Source organism: Lissotriton vulgaris, chromosome 12, assembly GCF_964263255.1.
Source record: "Lissotriton vulgaris chromosome 12, aLisVul1.2, whole genome shotgun sequence".
Taxonomy (NCBI): Eukaryota; Metazoa; Chordata; class Amphibia; order Caudata; family Salamandridae; genus Lissotriton; species Lissotriton vulgaris.
In genome coordinates, this window is record NC_141700.1 from 85378339 (window position 1) to 85397998 (window position 19660).

The following is a 19660-nucleotide window of genomic DNA, read 5'->3' on the forward strand; positions in this document are numbered from 1 at the left end:
AAACTCCAGAAGACATACTGGCCTTGCGCTATTACAGGCCCTATCTACATGCACACATGCACACATCTGCATTCAGGACATAGGAATGTCAAGAAGCATATCAGAAGAGATTACTGAAAGCTCATGGTGCAGAGTGTTTGGGAGCGCTATGCTCCTATTTCTTTTATGCAATTTTTTTATTTATTTATAGAGTTTTATATAGCGCGAACATGACCCATGAGGGTATCAGAGCGCTTTAAAATAAAGAATATAAATAGATGAAATTTGCCAATTTGTAAAAATAGAAATATAAAGTATATACATAACAAACATAGAGGACCGAGATTCTGCAGGACGTTGTACACTAGACAGTTACTGAACGTTAGGAAATTGTGCTATCAGACATACATATTATAACTTTGAACGATTAAAAGTAGATATATAAAAAGTATAGATGATCAAGTGCATCCACAGCCAACTGAGCATTAAGCTGCATACAGATATAGAGCATCAAGGGCTGTGATGAAAAGTCTTATACTCAGAGAAATCCAACAATTAAAACTTAGGACATGAATTTGTTCATTAGTAGTCTTTTTACTTCCTTTTTGAAAGCAGTAAAGGAAGTGATTCCACGCACTAGTGGAGGTAAAGAGTTCCAAATCTTTGGTACAATCCCTGAGAAAGCTCTACTGCATGTTCTCTTCTTTTGGAAGTATTGGGGTTTCAGAAGGAAAGTGCTCGCACTTCATAGTTGTCTACAACCTCCAGATTTTTCCAGCTTTAGTGCCAAGTAACTGAGTGTATTGTTGTGAATTGCTTTGTGCATCATGCACGCCACATTAAGGTGTATTCTTGCCTCAAAAGGCAACCAATTCCGTTCATTCAAGGTTGGTGAGATGTGACTGTTTCTTTTGGTTCCTGATACCAGTCTAGCCGCAGCGTTCAATGCTGCTCTCAGCTGTGCCAACCTGTATTTAGGGAGACCACAGAGGGTGGTGCTTCCGTAGTCCAATCTTGGCATTACTAGGGCTTGTACTGCAATTTTTAGATCTGCCTGAGGGAGGAAGGGTTTGAGTTTCCTTAATATGCTCATCTTGTGATTAGCTCCCTTGGTGGCAATAGAGATATGCGACTGCATATTCAAATGTTTGTCAATGGAGACACCTAGGGATTTTGCCAAATGTATGATGAGGTAGACACAGTCAAAGGCGGTTAGCTGTTTTAACCAGAGATCTATCTTTGGAGTGTGGTTTGGAGGTGAGATGAGAATGAATTCAGTTTTTTGGTATTCAACATCAGGTGGTTGTTAGTGAGCCAGCTTTGCCTGTTCAGTAGCGTAGTGTTAAGAGCAATGAAGTCATCTGGCGAGGTAAGTTTCAGGTACAACTGGGTGTCATCCGTGTACAGGTGATATAGAATGTTCGCAGATTTCAATGCATTCGCCAGAGGCTCAATTAGGAGATTGAAAAGAATGGGTGAAAGGGCAGATCCCTGAGGCACACCAAGTGTGACCATGGATGGTTGCGAGAGTGAATTCTCCATCATGATTCTTTGAGATCTGTTATTCAGGAAGGAGGAGAACCGTTGCAGCACAGTACCCGAGAGGCCCAGCCTTCTTTCCAATCGGGACAGGAGGTTGTGGTGCTTGACCGTATCGAAGGCGGAGGACAGATCAAGAAGTATCAAAAGGCATGATTCATTTCGGTCAAGCATAATTAGTATATCATCCATAATGAGTGCAGATTCTGTGCAGTGTCCTCTTCGGAAGCCTGATTGGTGACTGTCTAAGAGGTTGAAGTTCTCAATGTGATTACATAATTGAATTTGAACACATTTCTCCAATAATTTCGCCAAGGTGGGGATGTTGGTTATAGGACGGTAGTTGTTAGGATCAGATGGAGAGGCGTCAGCTTTCTTTAGTATAGGAGTGACCTGTCCTATTTTAAGACAGTCCGGAATGACACCTATAATCAGGGAGGCAATTTTAGACCATAATGGTAGTATAGATGTTTTTAAAATCTTACACAGGGCAGGAGGAAAGGGGTCCTTGAAATGATTGGCGGGGTTGATTGCTTGGAAAATGTTGTCGATAGATTGTTGAGAGATTGGCGAGAAGGTGTGCCAAGAGGCATTCTTTTTTGTGACTTCCCTTGGGTTATTAAAATTAACTTCGAATAAAGCGCCCGATTTGGGATCTTTGACCATAGATTCCAGGAGGGCCAACTTTGATTGGATGTCTAGCTCAATGGTCCTAGTCTTTTCATGGAAGAAATGGGCAAGCACGTCACATGTAGGAGTGGCCAGGTCATTTAACTTACTATAGTTAGTTGTATTACATGATTGCTGCTTGACGATTTCAAAGAGTTTTTTTGGTCGGTTGCTAGCTTGGTTCAACTGAGTTCGGAAAAAGTCTGCCTTTGCCTTAAGAATCTTCCTATTGTAAGAATTCCTTAACCTTCTAAGGTGCTCAAGGTTATCAGTGTTAGGAGACGATTTCCAAAGACTTTCAGCAGCTCTTAGCTGTCTATGCTCCAAATTCAGACTCTCATTGAACAAAGGCTTGGAAATCTTAGAGGAGACATTTTTTTCCTGCAGAGGCACTGTGGAGTCCAGAGTTTTGAGTATCGTGTCATTGTAGAAGGTTGTAAGGTCATGTACATCAGTTATGTCCATCATGAGGGTCAGAGCGGAGTTGAACTGGTTTACCAAGGAGATGGGATTAATATTTTGTAAATTTCGTTTCCATTGTCTTGATTTTGAGAGTTGTCCCCTTTTTTGAATAACTTCGATATTGATGGAGAAGAGGATGCAGTAATGATCAGACCAATCGCAAGGGGTGATGGATTCAAGTAGGATGATGTTTGATTTTGCAATGATGAGGTCCAATGTCTCTCCCTTGATATGCGTTGGGCTGTCAGAGAATTGGGATAACTCCTGTTCTGACAGACTTTCATTAAAACAGCCTACAATATGATAATTTGCGTTGTTCCAATGGAGGTTGAAGTCTCCTAAGAAAATATGAGGAACTAGAGAGTTGGCATTGGATGCCATGATCTCCATAATTTCGTCACTACAAGTCAAATTATCACCTGGGGGGTGGTAAAATATGTGTAACTTACTGGTGATACGCTTAGAATCTGAGATATTAATGTATAGATAATCACACGAAGATAGCTAAATGGAGTCCGCTTGCTTGACTGATATTGAGTTACGATAAATGCAGGCTACCCCTCCACCTAGTTTCCCAATTCTATCGAGTCGGGTTAGATCATGGGAATGAGGAAACAGTAAGTCGAGAATGGGAGATGAGGAGATATTTAGCCAAGTTTCTGTGAGGACCATAAATTCTAAATCATCATCTAAAATAAGATTGAATATATCAGTAGCATGTTTGCTAGCAGATTTGCAGTTTATGAGCCCACACTTCAGCTTGTTAATCGAGGGGATTAAGGTAGTCTGCTCTAAATTGATATTTGTGAGGTTATCTCTATTTACAGATCTGTTATTGAGTGTAGGTTCTCTGAGGGGGTTGGTTACAATAGTTTGAATAGCGTTGCAATGAGACTTACTATTGTCAGAATCCAGGGCATAGGATGTAAGGAGATCATCTATGTCGCTGTCTGAAAGATCATCGCTTGACCTCTTAGGCCCGAGAGGGAGGATAAACTACCAAGAGTAGTGTTTATAGGGAGTGTGACTTTGGATATTAGTCTACTAGTTTGGACATAGTTTTGGTTGTGCTGAATAGTGTTGTCAGTGAGACCATTCGTGGGGCAACCATTTCTCATTTGGAGACTGATTTGATTCACGGTGTCATTGGTGGCTCTGTGTAAGATAAGAAGATCTTTCGTGATGGTTGAAAGATTATGCACATCATCCTTAAGATGGGATAGGCCAGTAGCTAACTCATTAATTTGATTGATCAGGACAGAGATGGGAGAGTATGTAGTAGGGGTTGGCGTATGATCGATTTGGGAGGGCGAACTGCCCGTAGTGTCCATTGGAGGAGTGGTATATTAGCTAGGCAGCTTGCTAGGGTCTTCCCCGTGAGGTTGGGGAAGGGTCACTGAGTTCTGTGATTGGATAGGCGAGATGAGTGTAGCAGTTGTAAGGGTTCCCTCAGATATCGCAGCGGGTAGTAGGTAAGTGGGGTCTAATCGATCCACTATGTGTGATTGGATAGGCGAGATGAGTGTGGCAGTTGTAAGGGTTCCCTCACATGCCACGGCGGATAGTAGGTGAGTGGGGTGTATGCGATCCACTATGTGTGAAGGAGGGGAGAGGAGGGCAGTTTTGGAGACATCCAGTTTGGTGCCATCCAGCGAAGAGGGCCAGGATAACGTTGGTGTGTCAGTCATAATGTGATCAGTATCAAGGACTAATCTTGTCTCTTCTGGTCTGAGGGATCCAGGAGTGGATTCAACCAGATGGACTAGGTGGTAGTGCTTACTGGTGGTTTCAGAACTACTGATGATAGAGGCTGAATGCAAACCAAACACGCCTGGGCCAGGAGACACATGTATATCTGTAACAGATGTGTCTGGGTAGCTAGAAACCAAGACAGGAGCGACATTTGTCAGATTGAGAGAGTCTGATAAGGTATATTGAAAGGGAGGCGTTAGGGAGACTTCTAAGTCCTGGTGATACAAGGGTGCAGTGAAAGTGTTATTACTATTGTTTACTACTTTCTTGAGAGTGGGGAAGAGCCTGTCAAAGATATCTAGATTCTCGTTAGAGGATTGTATAAGAATATTACCATTATTGTAAATAGTAATGGTGGCATTCAATGGGTAATGGTCCGAGGCAATAACCGTCAATTTGATGGCATACGGGGATTTCTTCATAGTGGAAATTTGTAGCATAACGTAGAAGGTATTTCTCCATTGGGCATGTTTATTCGTGTGGAAGATAAGGTCGTTAGCAATAATGCCCTTGTTAGTGCAGAAGTAAGTGTCTAGAACAAAAGTCTCCGTATTTTTTAACAAGCCGGTGTTTGAATTTCTTAGTCGCATTTTTAGTGAGGTTAGGTGGGTAAAGAATGGTGAAGGCATTGTGGCATGCGGGTTCCAGGTCTATGGCAATTTTTATATAATTCGGAAGATTATATAATCCGGAAGATTTAAATTAATAAGAGTTCAAATGTGTCTTACCCGGATAATATGGGACAAAAATTAGTATGGTAAGAAGAAGAGAAAGGGGTGTCAGATCTTCAGCATATATATCTTCTAATAGCCATTCAAAAATGACTCCCTCACTAAACACTGCATTAAAGACCTCCTTAATTTCCTACCCTTAATATATCCATGACGTAGTCTAGGCACTTAGACCTGTTTCACTGTTAATAACAGTGTGAAGAGAGACCAGATTTAATTGAATTGAAATCTTGAATAGGCGCCATTTTAAAGACAGTCAGGTTGATTGTAGATTCTAGCCCTGTTTCCATGTTTATTACTAGTGGAGATGTTTATTAAAAGTGGAGACGAGCAGGCGCCATTTTAAAGTCAGGCATTCGGTTCTATGCCTAATTCGGAGGACTTTTTATGCCAGAATGCAACCCACTTTCCCTAACCAGACAAAATGCGCGATCCAACCTCCTGCTGCTCACGCCTCCTGGAAGGCTCCATAGCAGATATGAGACAATTATGTGTTTACACAAAAATCTTTAATACCAGAATACATGATGACACACACATCATTAAAATCTCAGTAATTTAATTGCATTGTACATAAAAATATCAGTGTTGGGGCCTTCCACGAAATTTCCTTATCTAGAGCTGGTTTTAACATTGCAAACATAAAGTGCTAAGAAGTGCATCCTGAATGTCCATATAGGAATTGACCATTAGCACAAGTGTGTCCATGTAGTCCAATCATGACTTCTGAGCATTTTGTCAATAGTCGTTACATTACCAGTGAAAAACAGTAGGGTAGTTCTACTGTTACATAAAAATACCAACCTGAAACCAATGTACCTTTTTAGAAAAATAAAACCATAGACAAGTAGCAACTGATTTCCCATAACACAAATGCCAGCAAGAGGATTCAGTAGAAGCTGCATGTACCTCACCAACTGGAATCTCCACCATGCTGTATGCTTGCCATCAATTTAAAGCCTAGGGTTAAGCTTAAAGCAAAATTACGCAGAATTGTACAGTATAATGACTCAAAAAGTAGTGGTCATGTATTTTTTTTAAAAATGTGTACTATCTACCAGAATATTTTTGTACGTTAATTTCTAGCATCTTTACTTCATTTTACCAGGCTGCGGGCATTCCACTTCTATGAATTACACGCATAAGGAAGTTACTTTACCCCTGTTGTTTTGTGGATTTACAAGTCTCCACAACTCCATAAATCAGATACTATGAGCTTGATTTTGATCTTGGCGGACGAGTTACTCTGTCACAACGGTGACAGATATCCTGTCTGACGAAATATAAAATCTATAGGATAAAATGGGATTTATATTTCAGCGGATGGGATATCTATCACCGTTGTAATGGAATAACCCGCCCGCCAAGATCTAAAACAGGCCCTAAGTATCCATTTATCACTATTTTGTTTTAAAGTACTAAAAACAAACACTAGGTGATCAGGTAGATATTGCGTCATGTTGGTGGGAATTACAAAAGGAGAACAAACATTTGTCAATTCAGAATAATGGTGTACACAGCATCAACTTGTATGCTCAATAGATGAATAGTTTCAATAATGAAAAGAAATGACTCCTTACAGTGTGAATGTGTCCACAGATCATAAGGCCAACATTTTTTGTAAACGAGTGAACCAAATCCACTAAGGCAGGTCGTATCACTGGAGCTCCAGTCAGAACAAGGCACTGAGGTCTGAGACAACAAAAAAATAAAAACAAATCAAACTTTTAACAGCAGTGTTGAGGAAGTACAAACAGATTCTCTAGCAGTGAATCTACACACAAGGTCTGCAGTGCCAGGGCCCTCGTCAGGAGGCCACCCCAGCTTGAACCACACATTGACCCCGCCAGCGCCGCCAATGGCAGCACCAACACAACTACTGTCACACTCCTACAGGTGTGACAATGCAGACTGTTCGAGGTCCCCACAGCTCTAAGAATGTCTTGGAAGTAGGTATTCATTTTTTAATGTATATTGAATGAATAAACAACTGTTGTTCTGCTTATCATTAAATGACACAAACAGCGCCACCATATGGCAGCTGTCATAAGCAACGTTGTTGGTACTTATCCCAAGTCACGGAAACCGCCAGCTCAAATTAAGCACTGAAGGTCTATGATGACTGTAAATCTGAAAAAACAGCAAGCACAGGTCCATATAGGATTGTAGGTATGCAAGTATTGCACATGCATCATATGTAATAAGTATGAATCTTTAAAGATAACACCAGCAGGATTTGTATTGAGTGCCGCTCTTCATTGACCTTCAATGGCTGCCTTTTAAGCAGCGTGTCCTCTGCTGACCTCTGTCTCTGGTCCACCGGGATATGTTTCAAGTAAGTACGGGCTATCTCGCAAACAGATTCTTTCTTTACAGTCCGACCAGATACTTGCGTTTGGCTTCAGCAGCCCTGGTGGTGGTTCTTCGAGTTAAGCTTAAGTAGAGGGTGGGGGTAAGGCATTTTTGTTCCTAGCTGCTAAGGCCTGGAATCAGCTCCCTCTGAACCTCTGGCTTCTTCCTTCAGATAAAGCTTCCAGAGGAAGCTGAAAACTTGGCTAATTTCCTCCTCTTACTAGGGGTTTCTCATTTCCAAGTTGGGTTCTGGGTCAATCTACTAGACTTACAATATGCCATATCATGCAGAAAGATTTGTAAACATACAATGTATATTTCTAATTTTGACCAGCTACTCTCTGGCTTCATATCGAAAGGCCCTACCATTTATTTGTTCAATTTAAGAATCCTGGAAACCAGTGACAGGTGTTACATAGAAAACCTCACTTTATCCAGGATTGATCGTTCAGTTCCTATACTAATAATGAGTCCATAACCATATCCTTCTACAGTAGTAACCATACTTAGGTTTGTGTTGACACAAGGTGTAGCAATATTTAGAGCATGGATAATGGGTCTTTCTACAAAGCCTTTAGTGATCCTGAACTTGGACAAATAGTTAAATTTGTATTTTATACAGTAATAATTAGATGCTATTCAACTCTAGTAATTCCAAAAGCAAACATTTGATGTGGCTGTGGAAGTAAAAAAAATATTTGCAAGGGTAGATAAAGTTGTAAAGTTGTACATATTGTATTAGAGATACGCATCAGTACAACGTCAGGCAGCAAGCAAAGCAAACCAATGTGAATAAATTCAAGATCTTTAGCAAAGTATTAGGTACTAGAATCAGCAGTACACTTAAATATAACCCCTTTTAGATTAAATATATTAAAGTAAGAGTGACATTTTAGACAGAATTTAGCAAACTAGGCACTATGATTCGAAAGTGATAATGATCTGCAGCTCTTGTCACATCATCTTAACAAGTTGTCTCAAACTGTGATGTCCTATTAGACACCTTTCCTAAAGCATATTATCATATCTATAGTAAGAAAGGGTGCACAGATACCTGAAATTCTTGACATGGTCCTCTACTCCATAGAGCCGGATGGAGTGCTGAAGAGCATGGAGATAAGTAAGTGCTTGAGTTGAGGACCCCCAGTTAACATCTAGGAGTAAAGAGCACACCCAACTTATCAACGTATAAAAGGACAGAGCCAACAAGGCTAGATAGACAAGCCGATAACTCAGAACGCATATATCTACCTTGCAATTGTAACCAACATGTAACAGTTTATGTTTGACAGGTGCATTTGTAAATTGTTACTACTTTTCTGTTAAGTAAAGCCGTCTTTAGTCAACTCAGAACATGCATCCCTAAGAAATCTTTAATATGTCAAGGTGTGCAGTCCCTTCCTAACTTAAAAACCAAGGAGCTGAAAGGCCCAAATGCATAGAATTTGGTTGGGAAAGGAAGTTCTTGACTGAGTACAGACAATGATTAGGTAAAATAGTTTTATACAGATCAACTTTGCTAATAATGAAAATGCTTACTTCTACGAAGGAGTTTACCAACATTTACAAATAAAACACAATGCTGGCTGGTGCAGACTGTAAAATATTTCGAGATTAACTACAAAGTCTAGTTGGGTACTTATAAAATGCATATAGGTTTCCAGTTGTGCGCTCAACAGGGGAAGGTTTCCAAGAATAATTCTGGACAACATTTATAAAGTCCCAACTAAGCGCAAAGGCATTATTGTTGATGCTGTAAAACTGTACATATAAATACCTTTCCATTAAGGCAGTTGAACTTTTATTTTTCCCCTACAAAAAATATTTTTCACCATAGAAAACCCCCTTGGTTTCACCTGGAGAGCCCTCCTGCATATTTCCACCCTTGAAAGTGATTCACTCCTGCCCTTGTCAAGGGTAAATCTCTGACCATTTGTGGAATGGGTATGATCTGAGAAAAAGTATGTTAATACCCACATATTCACATTTATGGGTAGTCCCAGATCTTCTGGGGGTTTCCACACACTTGAACACCCAGTCTAATATTAAAATTAACTGGAATAAAATTGAGCATGAGTAAATCTCCCTACAAGAGCAAATTACATTTGTGTAAACCCCAACAACTAATATGCAAAAACAGGTCTATCTTTTAGCACCAGTAAGTTCAACTTGGCTTAGCAAATGGGGCCCAAAGACTGAAACACTTGGACTGACAACTTATTAGTCAAACACAAATATCTGTGAACAACATTTTGACATGATCTGAAACCTACTTCTCCTCTTTACGTCAATTGAAAGAAGAGAGCTGCATTGGAAGTACAGAAATCAGACCCTTTATAAGAACGTTTTAAAAAGATTGAAGAGGATTCCATTCTTAAATATTTTTCCTACTGTTGATACTTTTATAACTGAGAAGCAGTTTTAAATGTGTTTGTACTAATCATGCACTATGGCAATGTGTAACATTAAGAATACAATGGAAGGGAACAGCTAAGGTGGCATATCCTATCCCCTACGTATTTAGTATTTAGATTAAATAAGATGATTAGTATATAAACGTTTAATTGCAAGTCAGTCTCAAAGTATTACACCAGACCCTGCTTTTCAATTCTTTGACACTTCTCAGTCAATTGCCATGGGAATTTCCGTCAAACAGGAACCATAGTCGGTGATTAGAGAACAGCCTCTGCTCACACTATACCATGCAGTGTTAATTGAATAGTTATAAATGGGTGTTTAACACTACCTTAAAGAAACATAATCAATCCTAATAAGGTTAACTGGATTATGTGAATCTATGGCCATGGTATTTCTGCAAAATCATAGTATCTGTGAGCTGGAGTGACTTACTCATAGGTTAACCTTGACCTTTCTAAGTTCTTTCCTGACTTACTAAATAACTCAAACTTTTAAATGTAACTTTGTTGCACAGCAATTATAAAATATTTGACCATTATCTAAAAGAATTCTTGTATACCTGATGAACTTACCTGGTTTCTTGTATGTGACGTAGATATATAGACTCAAAACAATAACGCAAGTAAGCAAAGCAGCTTGCCAGTTGATCAGAAACATCACTCCGCAGCAGACTACAGCACCAAACAGCGATACCCAGAGGTTGTAGTATTTAAAGGCAGGTCTCCAACCTATTTACAGTAATGGTGGTGCAAAATGTCATATTATACTGTACTGTACTGTACATGAGCAAAATGTCATCAAATTCACAGAAAGCTAACCCTAAAGCATAATTAAATGTATAAGCCACTAACTGAAACCAACTAAATCACAGTGATACTACTTGAAAAAAGGAAAATAGGCAGCAACTACTACGTTAAAAGAATCAAAAGTTAGACAAACAATTCCCACGAAGCACACCTCCCGGTCAAGTATTAGATCTTCTGGAAACGCATTCAGAAGATTATATACTCCTTTCTCTAATAGTATATGACCTGCCTACAAACAACACCAATCAACCCAAAGGAATGATGTTTACAACAAAATAACAAAGTAGAAAAGTACATATGCAGTTCTGAAATAACTGCAAATCATACGAATTGCATGCTCAACTACCACAAAGAAGGAATAAAGACAAACATTTGGCAGAACACATTATAGGTGCTCAGATATATGCTATGACATTTGTAGATATGTCACTCTGTATGCAGAATATGACAACTTTTCTTTTTGACTTTTTCAAAAGCCCGGACTTTGTTGCCATCAAAGTTTTTTCATTATTGCTCCCCTGCAATGTGGTCTGATCATTATACAGAACTATATTTTGTTTTAAGAAGTAGGGATTAGCTCTACCTGGGGACTTGGCCAAGGATGCGTGGAAGCAGGAGAAGTTAATGAGGGCATAAGATGCGAGGAAGAAATTGGAAATTATTGGTGCAATGGTGTTCAATTCCGCTGTAACAACAAAGCACAGAACAGCAACACACACATTAAGTTCAATCATATTGGCATTCTCATTGACTTTTTCTAAAGGTGCCAACCACCACTTACAGTTAAGACAGCATAGCAAATCTCCACAAATATACATTTTAATTAGGATTTTATTTACCTTAATACATACAATCATGATAACATTGGTTATTTGCCTTAGTGACGTACTTCTAAATGAGCACATGATTCTCCTTTTGTTGAGGAGTCCTTAGGCTGGTTATGAAATGTAAAAGATTTCATAGAAACCAACCAAGTCCAATTCTATAATACAATATGCCATTGGGACCCAAAAAATAGAACAAGCACATACAATGCATTTGCCATATGTCATTATAATGATTTGTATTGCATTGTTTATACACATTTAAATCCCTTTGCTATTGCAAGTCGTTCCTCTCTTTTCTGAGAAAGCATGCTTTCTACCTATCATTAACAATAGATATTTAACTAAATAAACGTAAACCGTTTTAAAATCTTGCACTATAATTCTTTGATCTCTTGCTTAGGCCTCCCGAATAAAGTGTTAACACAGATGTAATCAAGGTTTAAAGAAGCAGTTAAGAATTTAGGACTGTAATCTAGATTTAAAATCCCTTTGAGGTTCAATTGTTTTAAAAATAATAGGGCAGAGTCCGCACCCGTACCTCTTATTATTTTTCTTGCCTCAACACATTGTAAACCTTTTCATACATGAATTGATTTTTTAAATTAAAAAAAATCATATTTTAGAGGTATTGACAGTTGTTGTACATCTTTGAGTAATACACTTTAAACATCTGCATCTTATATGATGTAGGCAAATATTTTAAGAAAGTCAACTGGAGTCTAAAAATTGGCTTGAATCTTTTGGACATTTAACCATGTAAACTTCTTTACTGAGGTGATCACTGTCTTACCTTGTGCTTATTGTTCTTTAAATATTTATTTGTTTTACTGTAACAACAGAGTATATCAACAGCGACTGAGGGCCTGACTTGGATCTTGGTGAATAGCTTACTCCGTCCCAACTGTAACCCACCCGCCGAGATCTAAATCAGGGTCTTAGTTTTGCAACACCATACTTCTCAAGGGTCGTAGTTTTCCTGTTGGCTATTCAGGTTCTTTACAAATTCTTGAATAAAGTGTAGGTTTGTTTTAGGATGAAGATCTGACTGTTCAAATCCACAGTTCTTCCCTTGGGATAGTAGACTTGTTTAGTTCCATGGTTAACAATTCATTTATATGCATTAATTGTGATATAGCCTCCTTCAGTTTATGTACTACAATAGACATTTCTTTATTTGTAGCCATATTTGAACGTCAATGCAATTAATGTCACTGCAGCCTGTACGGATGTATAATCTAAACTGCATTGCTTTATTGTTGCTGGCTATTCTAGTGTTCATAAACAATCCAAATATATAATATGGGCTTAAATACAGTAAAAGAAAAAATAACTATAGAGGTTATGATTCTTACCTTATATGTCTCATCAACAAGGAATGTTGTCTTTGAGGCTTACCTATTAGAATAAACCCTAGTGCTATAAAGAAGGTCAAGATATAGCCTCGGAGGGGCTCATTATTTTTCCCATGACCAACAGCGAAGAATTCTAGACCATTGTAAATGTTATCCTTGCATAGAGCCTAGAGGAAAGAGACAAATATGTTATCTAATATAACCTATACATTTCATTATCCTTGTGAATTAACTCTTCAATGCATACAGCACAGTAATATCGAAAAGAGCTGTTTCGTGACTGTTCGTCTTCACTCAAATTCCACGTAATTTAACACCTGAACAAGTGACCTTAAATTATTCCTATCAGTATACGTTTCTCAGTCAAAGAGATTACCATTGCCATGTTCGATCAAAGCATGTGTGTGTTTGTATATGTGGGTATTCAGACATGCACATCTGTGTACATGTGTCAATGGAAATGTGTGTGCTTAAGAAAGAAAGGATGGAGAGAGAGAGAGATAGAGACATCCTGAGGGACAGAAAGAGAGGAGGTGAGAGAGAAAATGAGGGATACAGACAAAGAGCAGAACAGAAAGGCAAAGAGAAGACAGATAGAAAGTAATATAATGTGATGGAAAGTAAAAGAGTAAGAGAGAGAGACACAGAGATTAAAATATACATTTAGAGAAGAAAAATGAGCAAAAGACAATCATTGGAGAAAAGGCAAATGAAGAGAGATTTGTAGAGAAAGCGAAAGAGAGAAAACGAGGAAAGAAATGTTGAGTAGGAAGAGTGAAAAAGTTAGACAAGAGAAGGAGAGCATGAGGGCAAAGGAAGGGTATAGTAGAGAGGGAACAGATGAGTAAAACACAAAAGCATAACATAAGAGACCAAGAAAGGTATGTGGAAACAATGGAGGACGAAAAACGATGTAGATACAGACGTAAATATTTTCATTTGAAAGTGATCAGATGTACATTTTGAATACAGAACAGTGAGGGTTACTTTACCATGCAAACGCTGTGCTGGTAGTCAGCCATTGCTCCTACCTGGAAGACTTTTGGGGCACTGATTAGCGATGCCAGGGCAGAAGAAAGCGTAGCTGAGAAAATGCCAGCTGTGATGAGGGGACCAAATCCAGAAAACATGGCCATCACCTGGTGAGCGAAAAGGTTTATCAAAACAAGCTGTCTTTCCAAGCACATCTCATACAGCGTAAAATTCATAATGTTTGAGGTATTCTTTAATTTGCTCCTAATTCCAGGCTTATATTTTTTAGAACTGTTTAATGCAGTCTACTGGAACACTGGAATGTTGGATAATAGCTCCATTGACGAAAATTGAGTGGCAAAGGGCAGCAATGGCTGGTATAGTCCTCCTGCTCCAAAATTTCAATGTTTTACTTTTTAATTTAGAACAATCTATCCTCAGAGGCTCGGATGTTCTAATGGCCTTACACCACTTGGTTTAAACCCTCATATGTGGCTCGGGTCTAAAACTCAGAAATAGGGCCTTAAACAACCGGTATAATCCTCATCATAATCCTCTCATAGACCAATTACAGCATAATATGTATATGTACTAGCTCCTCTACTGTCATTGCTAAAGTATCACTAGAATCCTACAGCTCAATTAGAATGTTTCCTGCATGTGTGTTAAGCTGTTGAAATCGGTTAAAGCTCTCTTCAGAACCCCCCCCCCCCAAACTATAACTATCTTGAGCACCACCTTAAAGATAAAAGCTAAATTTGAAATTGGTACAGATGATTTTCTGTATGTAAAACAAAAGGATTTATATGAAAATATTTTTTAAGAGATTTTTTAGGTCTTCTTAGGCTGATTGAGCTTCATTGGTTTGCACAAGTAACAGCTGACATTGGTAGATTGGAATACTTTCATTGTGCTGCATTGAGAGGTGTGTTTAATGCTGCTGCATGCCGGACACTGGTGTGCCGTGCCATCATTCTACATAGTGATGTTTATTTGGAGTTATAGAATTTATATGTTAGACATTTGTTGGAGCTGAAGAAACACTGATTGGAAATTGAAAACCAATATCAGCTTGACCAAGATGTCTATTTGGAAGTCTTCACAATAGGACCTGGAAGGACGTATTCACCACCAATGCCAAGGTTTTGTTTAAAGGCGTGAGTCACTATTACTAGAATTGTAATCAATGCTTATCGATCCAAGGCAATTCCCTCTACATAAAAAGTTCTGATAAAATCAGTCGGCATGGAAACTATAGACATTAATGCTCTCCGTGCACTACAGAGAGCAGACTGTTCTCTAGTATGAATCGAGTAAACATGTATTTAGTGATCAGTGTACCTGTTCTTCAGTATATTTACATATAATGCAAATTAATCTGAGTCATGAAAATCAAACGATAAAGACAAAATTTCATAGCATTGTGACTGGCCTTCAAGTAAATTTGGTGCATTCAATCCTAAAACAGTATTCGATTAGTTCCATCCCTTCGCGGAGGAATCAAATGCAAAACTAATCCTAGCAGTACAGTGACATTTTGAAATTGCTGCCATCTGCAAAAATAGGATGCAAATTATCACATTTAGTACTTGATTTTAGAAAGTTTAAAGCACAAACTATTTCTTGATTATCTGTTCACCCACTCATTCAAGACAGAAGATGTTAGATGCAATCCAGTTCAAAAGTGTGTTTGAAAGATTAACTTCATGCATTCCTTTCTTTAATGACACATTCCCAAAGGAATTAGTTAATTCTCACCTGAAAGTTGTTTACCAATCCATATTCACAGGGGCTTTCATGGCAGGAAGTGAAGTTGTACCCTAGAAAGCAGGCAGCCGACTGGCAGTTGGAGGTGCCAAGATACAAGGTGTCTGTCAGGTTCCCTGTAGCATCCCTCACAATACACGAGGCTGGTTAGGCAATACAAATAGTCAGATACACGATAATCTAAAATAAAAGTAGAAGATGGGTGTACTGAGAATATATGTACCTGGTGAACAGAAGAACACTGTAGAACTTAGTGCTGTTCTCCCTCCCTCTCTCTCCCCATCAATTCTTATTGGAGAAACAGGCTCCCAAGGACCCATGTGGAAGCCTCAGACATCTAATTCTATAGGCCTACTGCGAGCGACTTTCTATAAAGTACACAACAAGCCCACAGGCCTCTATGAGTCGTATAGATTTCCTGTAGTAGTCAAAGTTGTAAAATGTACACACCCATACATTCTGTTTAGTGCTTAAATAAAACACAAATGTGCATTAGCAAATATCAAATTCCTTGTGAGAGTATTTCCTCCCAAAATGCTATCTATAGAAATATTGATCTGCACATCACTACCAATGTTTTGTCTATGTAAGCGAACATGGAGAAATATAGATCTTAAGTTCTAACTCTACATCTATGTACTTTGACTATATACTGCAAGTCAGTATTCTGGAGTTGAAATGTGTACAATTTGTTTTTTAAAACACCAAATTTGTGTTACCACACACACCCAGGAAAGGGACTTATTCATGCCCTTCACTAGAGCAAACAGGTTTTTTTCCAGGACACTGGAATCTATCTATGAATACACACACACATAAACAACTTGTGGGTGTCTCACCTGCTTCTGAAAAAGGCTCCACCTAAAAAGACTCCTCAATTCTGACCTAGCTCTGAACTGGGAGCAGCAACTGTGTCATATCACCCAACTTTCAGAATGGAGAACAGCTGCTACATCTGAAAACCCCCTCTGATACAGATATTGGCAATCTATGTGAGGAATTTAAGTTCATGGTGCAGCTTTTATTCATTTGAGTAGGGATTTGGAGCTCAAACATCCTTTGTGAATTTGGCCTATTGTGAGTCTGTAACTTCTTTTTGAGGAGAATTGCTTGCATGTGTTGACAGCTTATCTTCCATGCTGGTCGTCGCGTACTGCAAAAACATGTGTTAAAGTGTTGCTTTTCCAGTTTCTTAATTGTGTGTGATATCCCTAATTGTGGATGTGTTATAGTACATGCATGGGGGTTAGTGTGTGTGTTTGTGCTTTTGAATGAGTGAGGACAAGAAGATTCTTCATAGCGTCTCACTGTTTCATAAATATCACACATAAATACATACTCTGGCTAACATACACATATATACATGCATGAATTGTTATAAATACCTGCAACAACAGCCACAGCCAGATAGGTGATAGTGGATATTACAATGGCCAGCATTGTACCTTTAGGAATAGAACTTTGCGGATCCTACAAATAAATGAATAATATTGAGATAAGCAACCTGCTGCAGATATTTTGACAGTGACTGCTTAGATAACATATAATAGGCATTTCAGAAGTATTTCAGACACAATGCTGTCCAAACATTTACATCTACCCTCCCTCTCTGCACATTTACCGCTCAGTATTGACTCTCGCCTTGTACAGGTAGAACCTCATCTTAATCTTGGAACAATACACCCTGTAATTCCTGTTTGGACAAAACAAGTGATTTTCATGCTGACTGCACCAAAATAAGTATGCGATATAAAACATACATAATGGGTAACATGCATTAAGGCTCAACCAAGCCAGCGAGAGGTTCTGTTGACAATCACCACTCACTCTGCCGTCAGCCTCCTTGTATAATATGTCGCCAGTCCCCCTCGATAGCAGTGATGAACCATAATACAGAGTTACCCATTATGTAAATGAAATATTAATGTATCTATTTTATTATGCAATCTTTTTTTTTACTAAGCATCAAAATGAGACTTGCTGCACATTGTTTTTTTTTTCATAGCTTGAACAGGTTATACACAATATCATGACGTCTGTTAATACCTTCTCCCTATAAAGAGGAAAGCTGGTGAAGATTACGCGTTGTTAGACCAAGTACCGCTTGATTGATTAAGCATAGGTCACATTCCGCAAATACCTTCACCGCCCACAATCTTAATGTCTGCATCATAGAAACATGCAACACCCCCATCGGCACATGCATCATCAATTTCCTGGTCCCTCAACACATAGACATTAAGCAATCCAAGCCAAAATGAACCAAAGGGGGCATTCAAGCCATCCTTAGATCCTCATGGCCTTGTAGCCTTTGACGAAAACTATCATTCAGGTAATTCCAGCTCCTCTCTGCCGCTTTCTACTTTGAGCAGTCCTGACCATATAATCATATCTGATCTTCAGACCAGATGGAAAGCAGCTTCACCTTCACGCCTGGGATGTCTGACCCCATTACTTGAGCCCCAACATCTAATCCAACCACGTCTTGCTAAATGGCTTCAGGCTTCCACGTGATGTTCCATTGAGACCATGATGAAAGCCTTCTTCAATCGTCTGTAGACACCCAAGATCAAAGAGCTTGAAAGCTGGCTACTTACATCAAGAGCAACCCTGTGGACTTCATCTATCATCCATGTCCATCCTTACCTGCTCGCTGCACAACACTTGAACCATGCAGCCTGTTCATCAACTGCTACAGTAAGAGCAACACAACGAGGATAGTTCAAAACAACCAAGCAATTGTTTCCCTCCATAAAGAACATCCCTAATGACACAGCAACTGAGACTCTCACTAACAGACCTAACACTAACATTCACAGTCAGTCCTCTGTCTTACAACCACTCCTTCCAGATAATCCTCTCAACCACCTCTCTTTGAATGTCAAGTTCTTGGCACCAGTCGAAAAACTCTCAGACAGCGAGGAAAGTATCAGAAAACAAGGGAAAAATGTAGGACCGTCCAGCACGGGTCTCAATGTCGAGATAAGGCTGTCGACTACACTACCGGGAAAAGTTAAGACTTGACAGGCACAGAGCGCTCTTCAATTCCATTCAGCACTTTCTCTGCTCTACCCAGAACTACTTACAAGATTACAAGATTACTCCAAGGAAAGGCCACCACCATCAACTATTTTTTCAAGGAGAAATTGACAATATCTATCAGCAAGCTGACATCCTATAAACACCAGACATCACTACCACAGTATTACCCTGAAGCGCATTCATGTGATCTCAATTATACGATCGATCAATTAACAATCTCCATAGTCTCCTTCTACCAAACATAACTTCAGGAAACACTGATCTAGTTGCACTTTGTTAACATGTGGTCATCCTCCTTACAAGGCACCATACCTCCAAGTCTCCTGAAATATTTGCTCCTGCCAAAATTCCAGTAGCTGCTGGGAAGAAGATGGAAAAAACAGAAAAGAACGTTTCCCCGTCTCTGAAATCTGGTCCAAAGTTCTCCACAAAGATTTCAGCTGAAAATAAACAAATGAGATGTACATGAACAGCCTCCAATTCTAAAGTTCCTTTTTAAGCAATCTTAATGTGGATTCCCTATCACAGCATCCATTACACAACATGAAAACAGTAACAAATGTGTTCACTATCTATAAATGGACTGGTAGGCCGACCTCGTTATTAAATATTTTACTGCCAGACAGGTTTCTGTGGAAGCATTATGCAGATTAGGAGACTAACATTAATGTTTCTACAATTGGTTAAGTAATTTTCTTCCTTAATGGAGGTAATTAGCTGAAAAGGAATTGGTCAATGTAATATGGTAATGTGTCTTGTGTTTGAAAGTAGTATGTTTAAGGCCAGAGTGGTAAATTCCGTTCCGCTCGCGGAATTTGTGGAATTTAGATAATTTCGCGTTCCGTGGAGAACGCGGAATGACAAAAATTCTGTGGCTTCGCTGACTTTTTTTACTTGTTTGTGCATTCAAAATGCGTGTTTGTGAGATATTTCTTCCCGAGCACACAAACAGCGTTCGCAAACAGGAAAAAAGTATCGCAAACGGGCAGAAC

General features: G+C 39.0%; 1 protein-coding gene across 1 annotated transcript in view; it reads right to left on the reverse strand.

Annotated features, from left to right (window-relative positions):
• Positions 1-19660, reverse strand: part of LOC147673404 (solute carrier family 12 member 2-like) — a 189631-nt gene that overhangs the window by 53233 nt on the left and 116738 nt on the right. The window contains exons 8-16 of the mRNA XM_086947263.1: positions 18981-19108; positions 17012-17096; positions 15618-15769; positions 13919-14026; positions 12931-13054; positions 11292-11393; positions 10475-10630; positions 8539-8638; positions 6713-6824 (exon numbers count right to left, since the gene is read on the reverse strand). Of these exons, the coding sequence (XP_086803389.1) occupies positions 6713-6824; positions 8539-8638; positions 10475-10630; positions 11292-11393; positions 12931-13054; positions 13919-14026; positions 15618-15769; positions 17012-17096; positions 18981-19108 (1067 nt within the window). The remainder of the gene's footprint in view (positions 1-6712; positions 6825-8538; positions 8639-10474; positions 10631-11291; positions 11394-12930; positions 13055-13918; positions 14027-15617; positions 15770-17011; positions 17097-18980; positions 19109-19660) is intronic.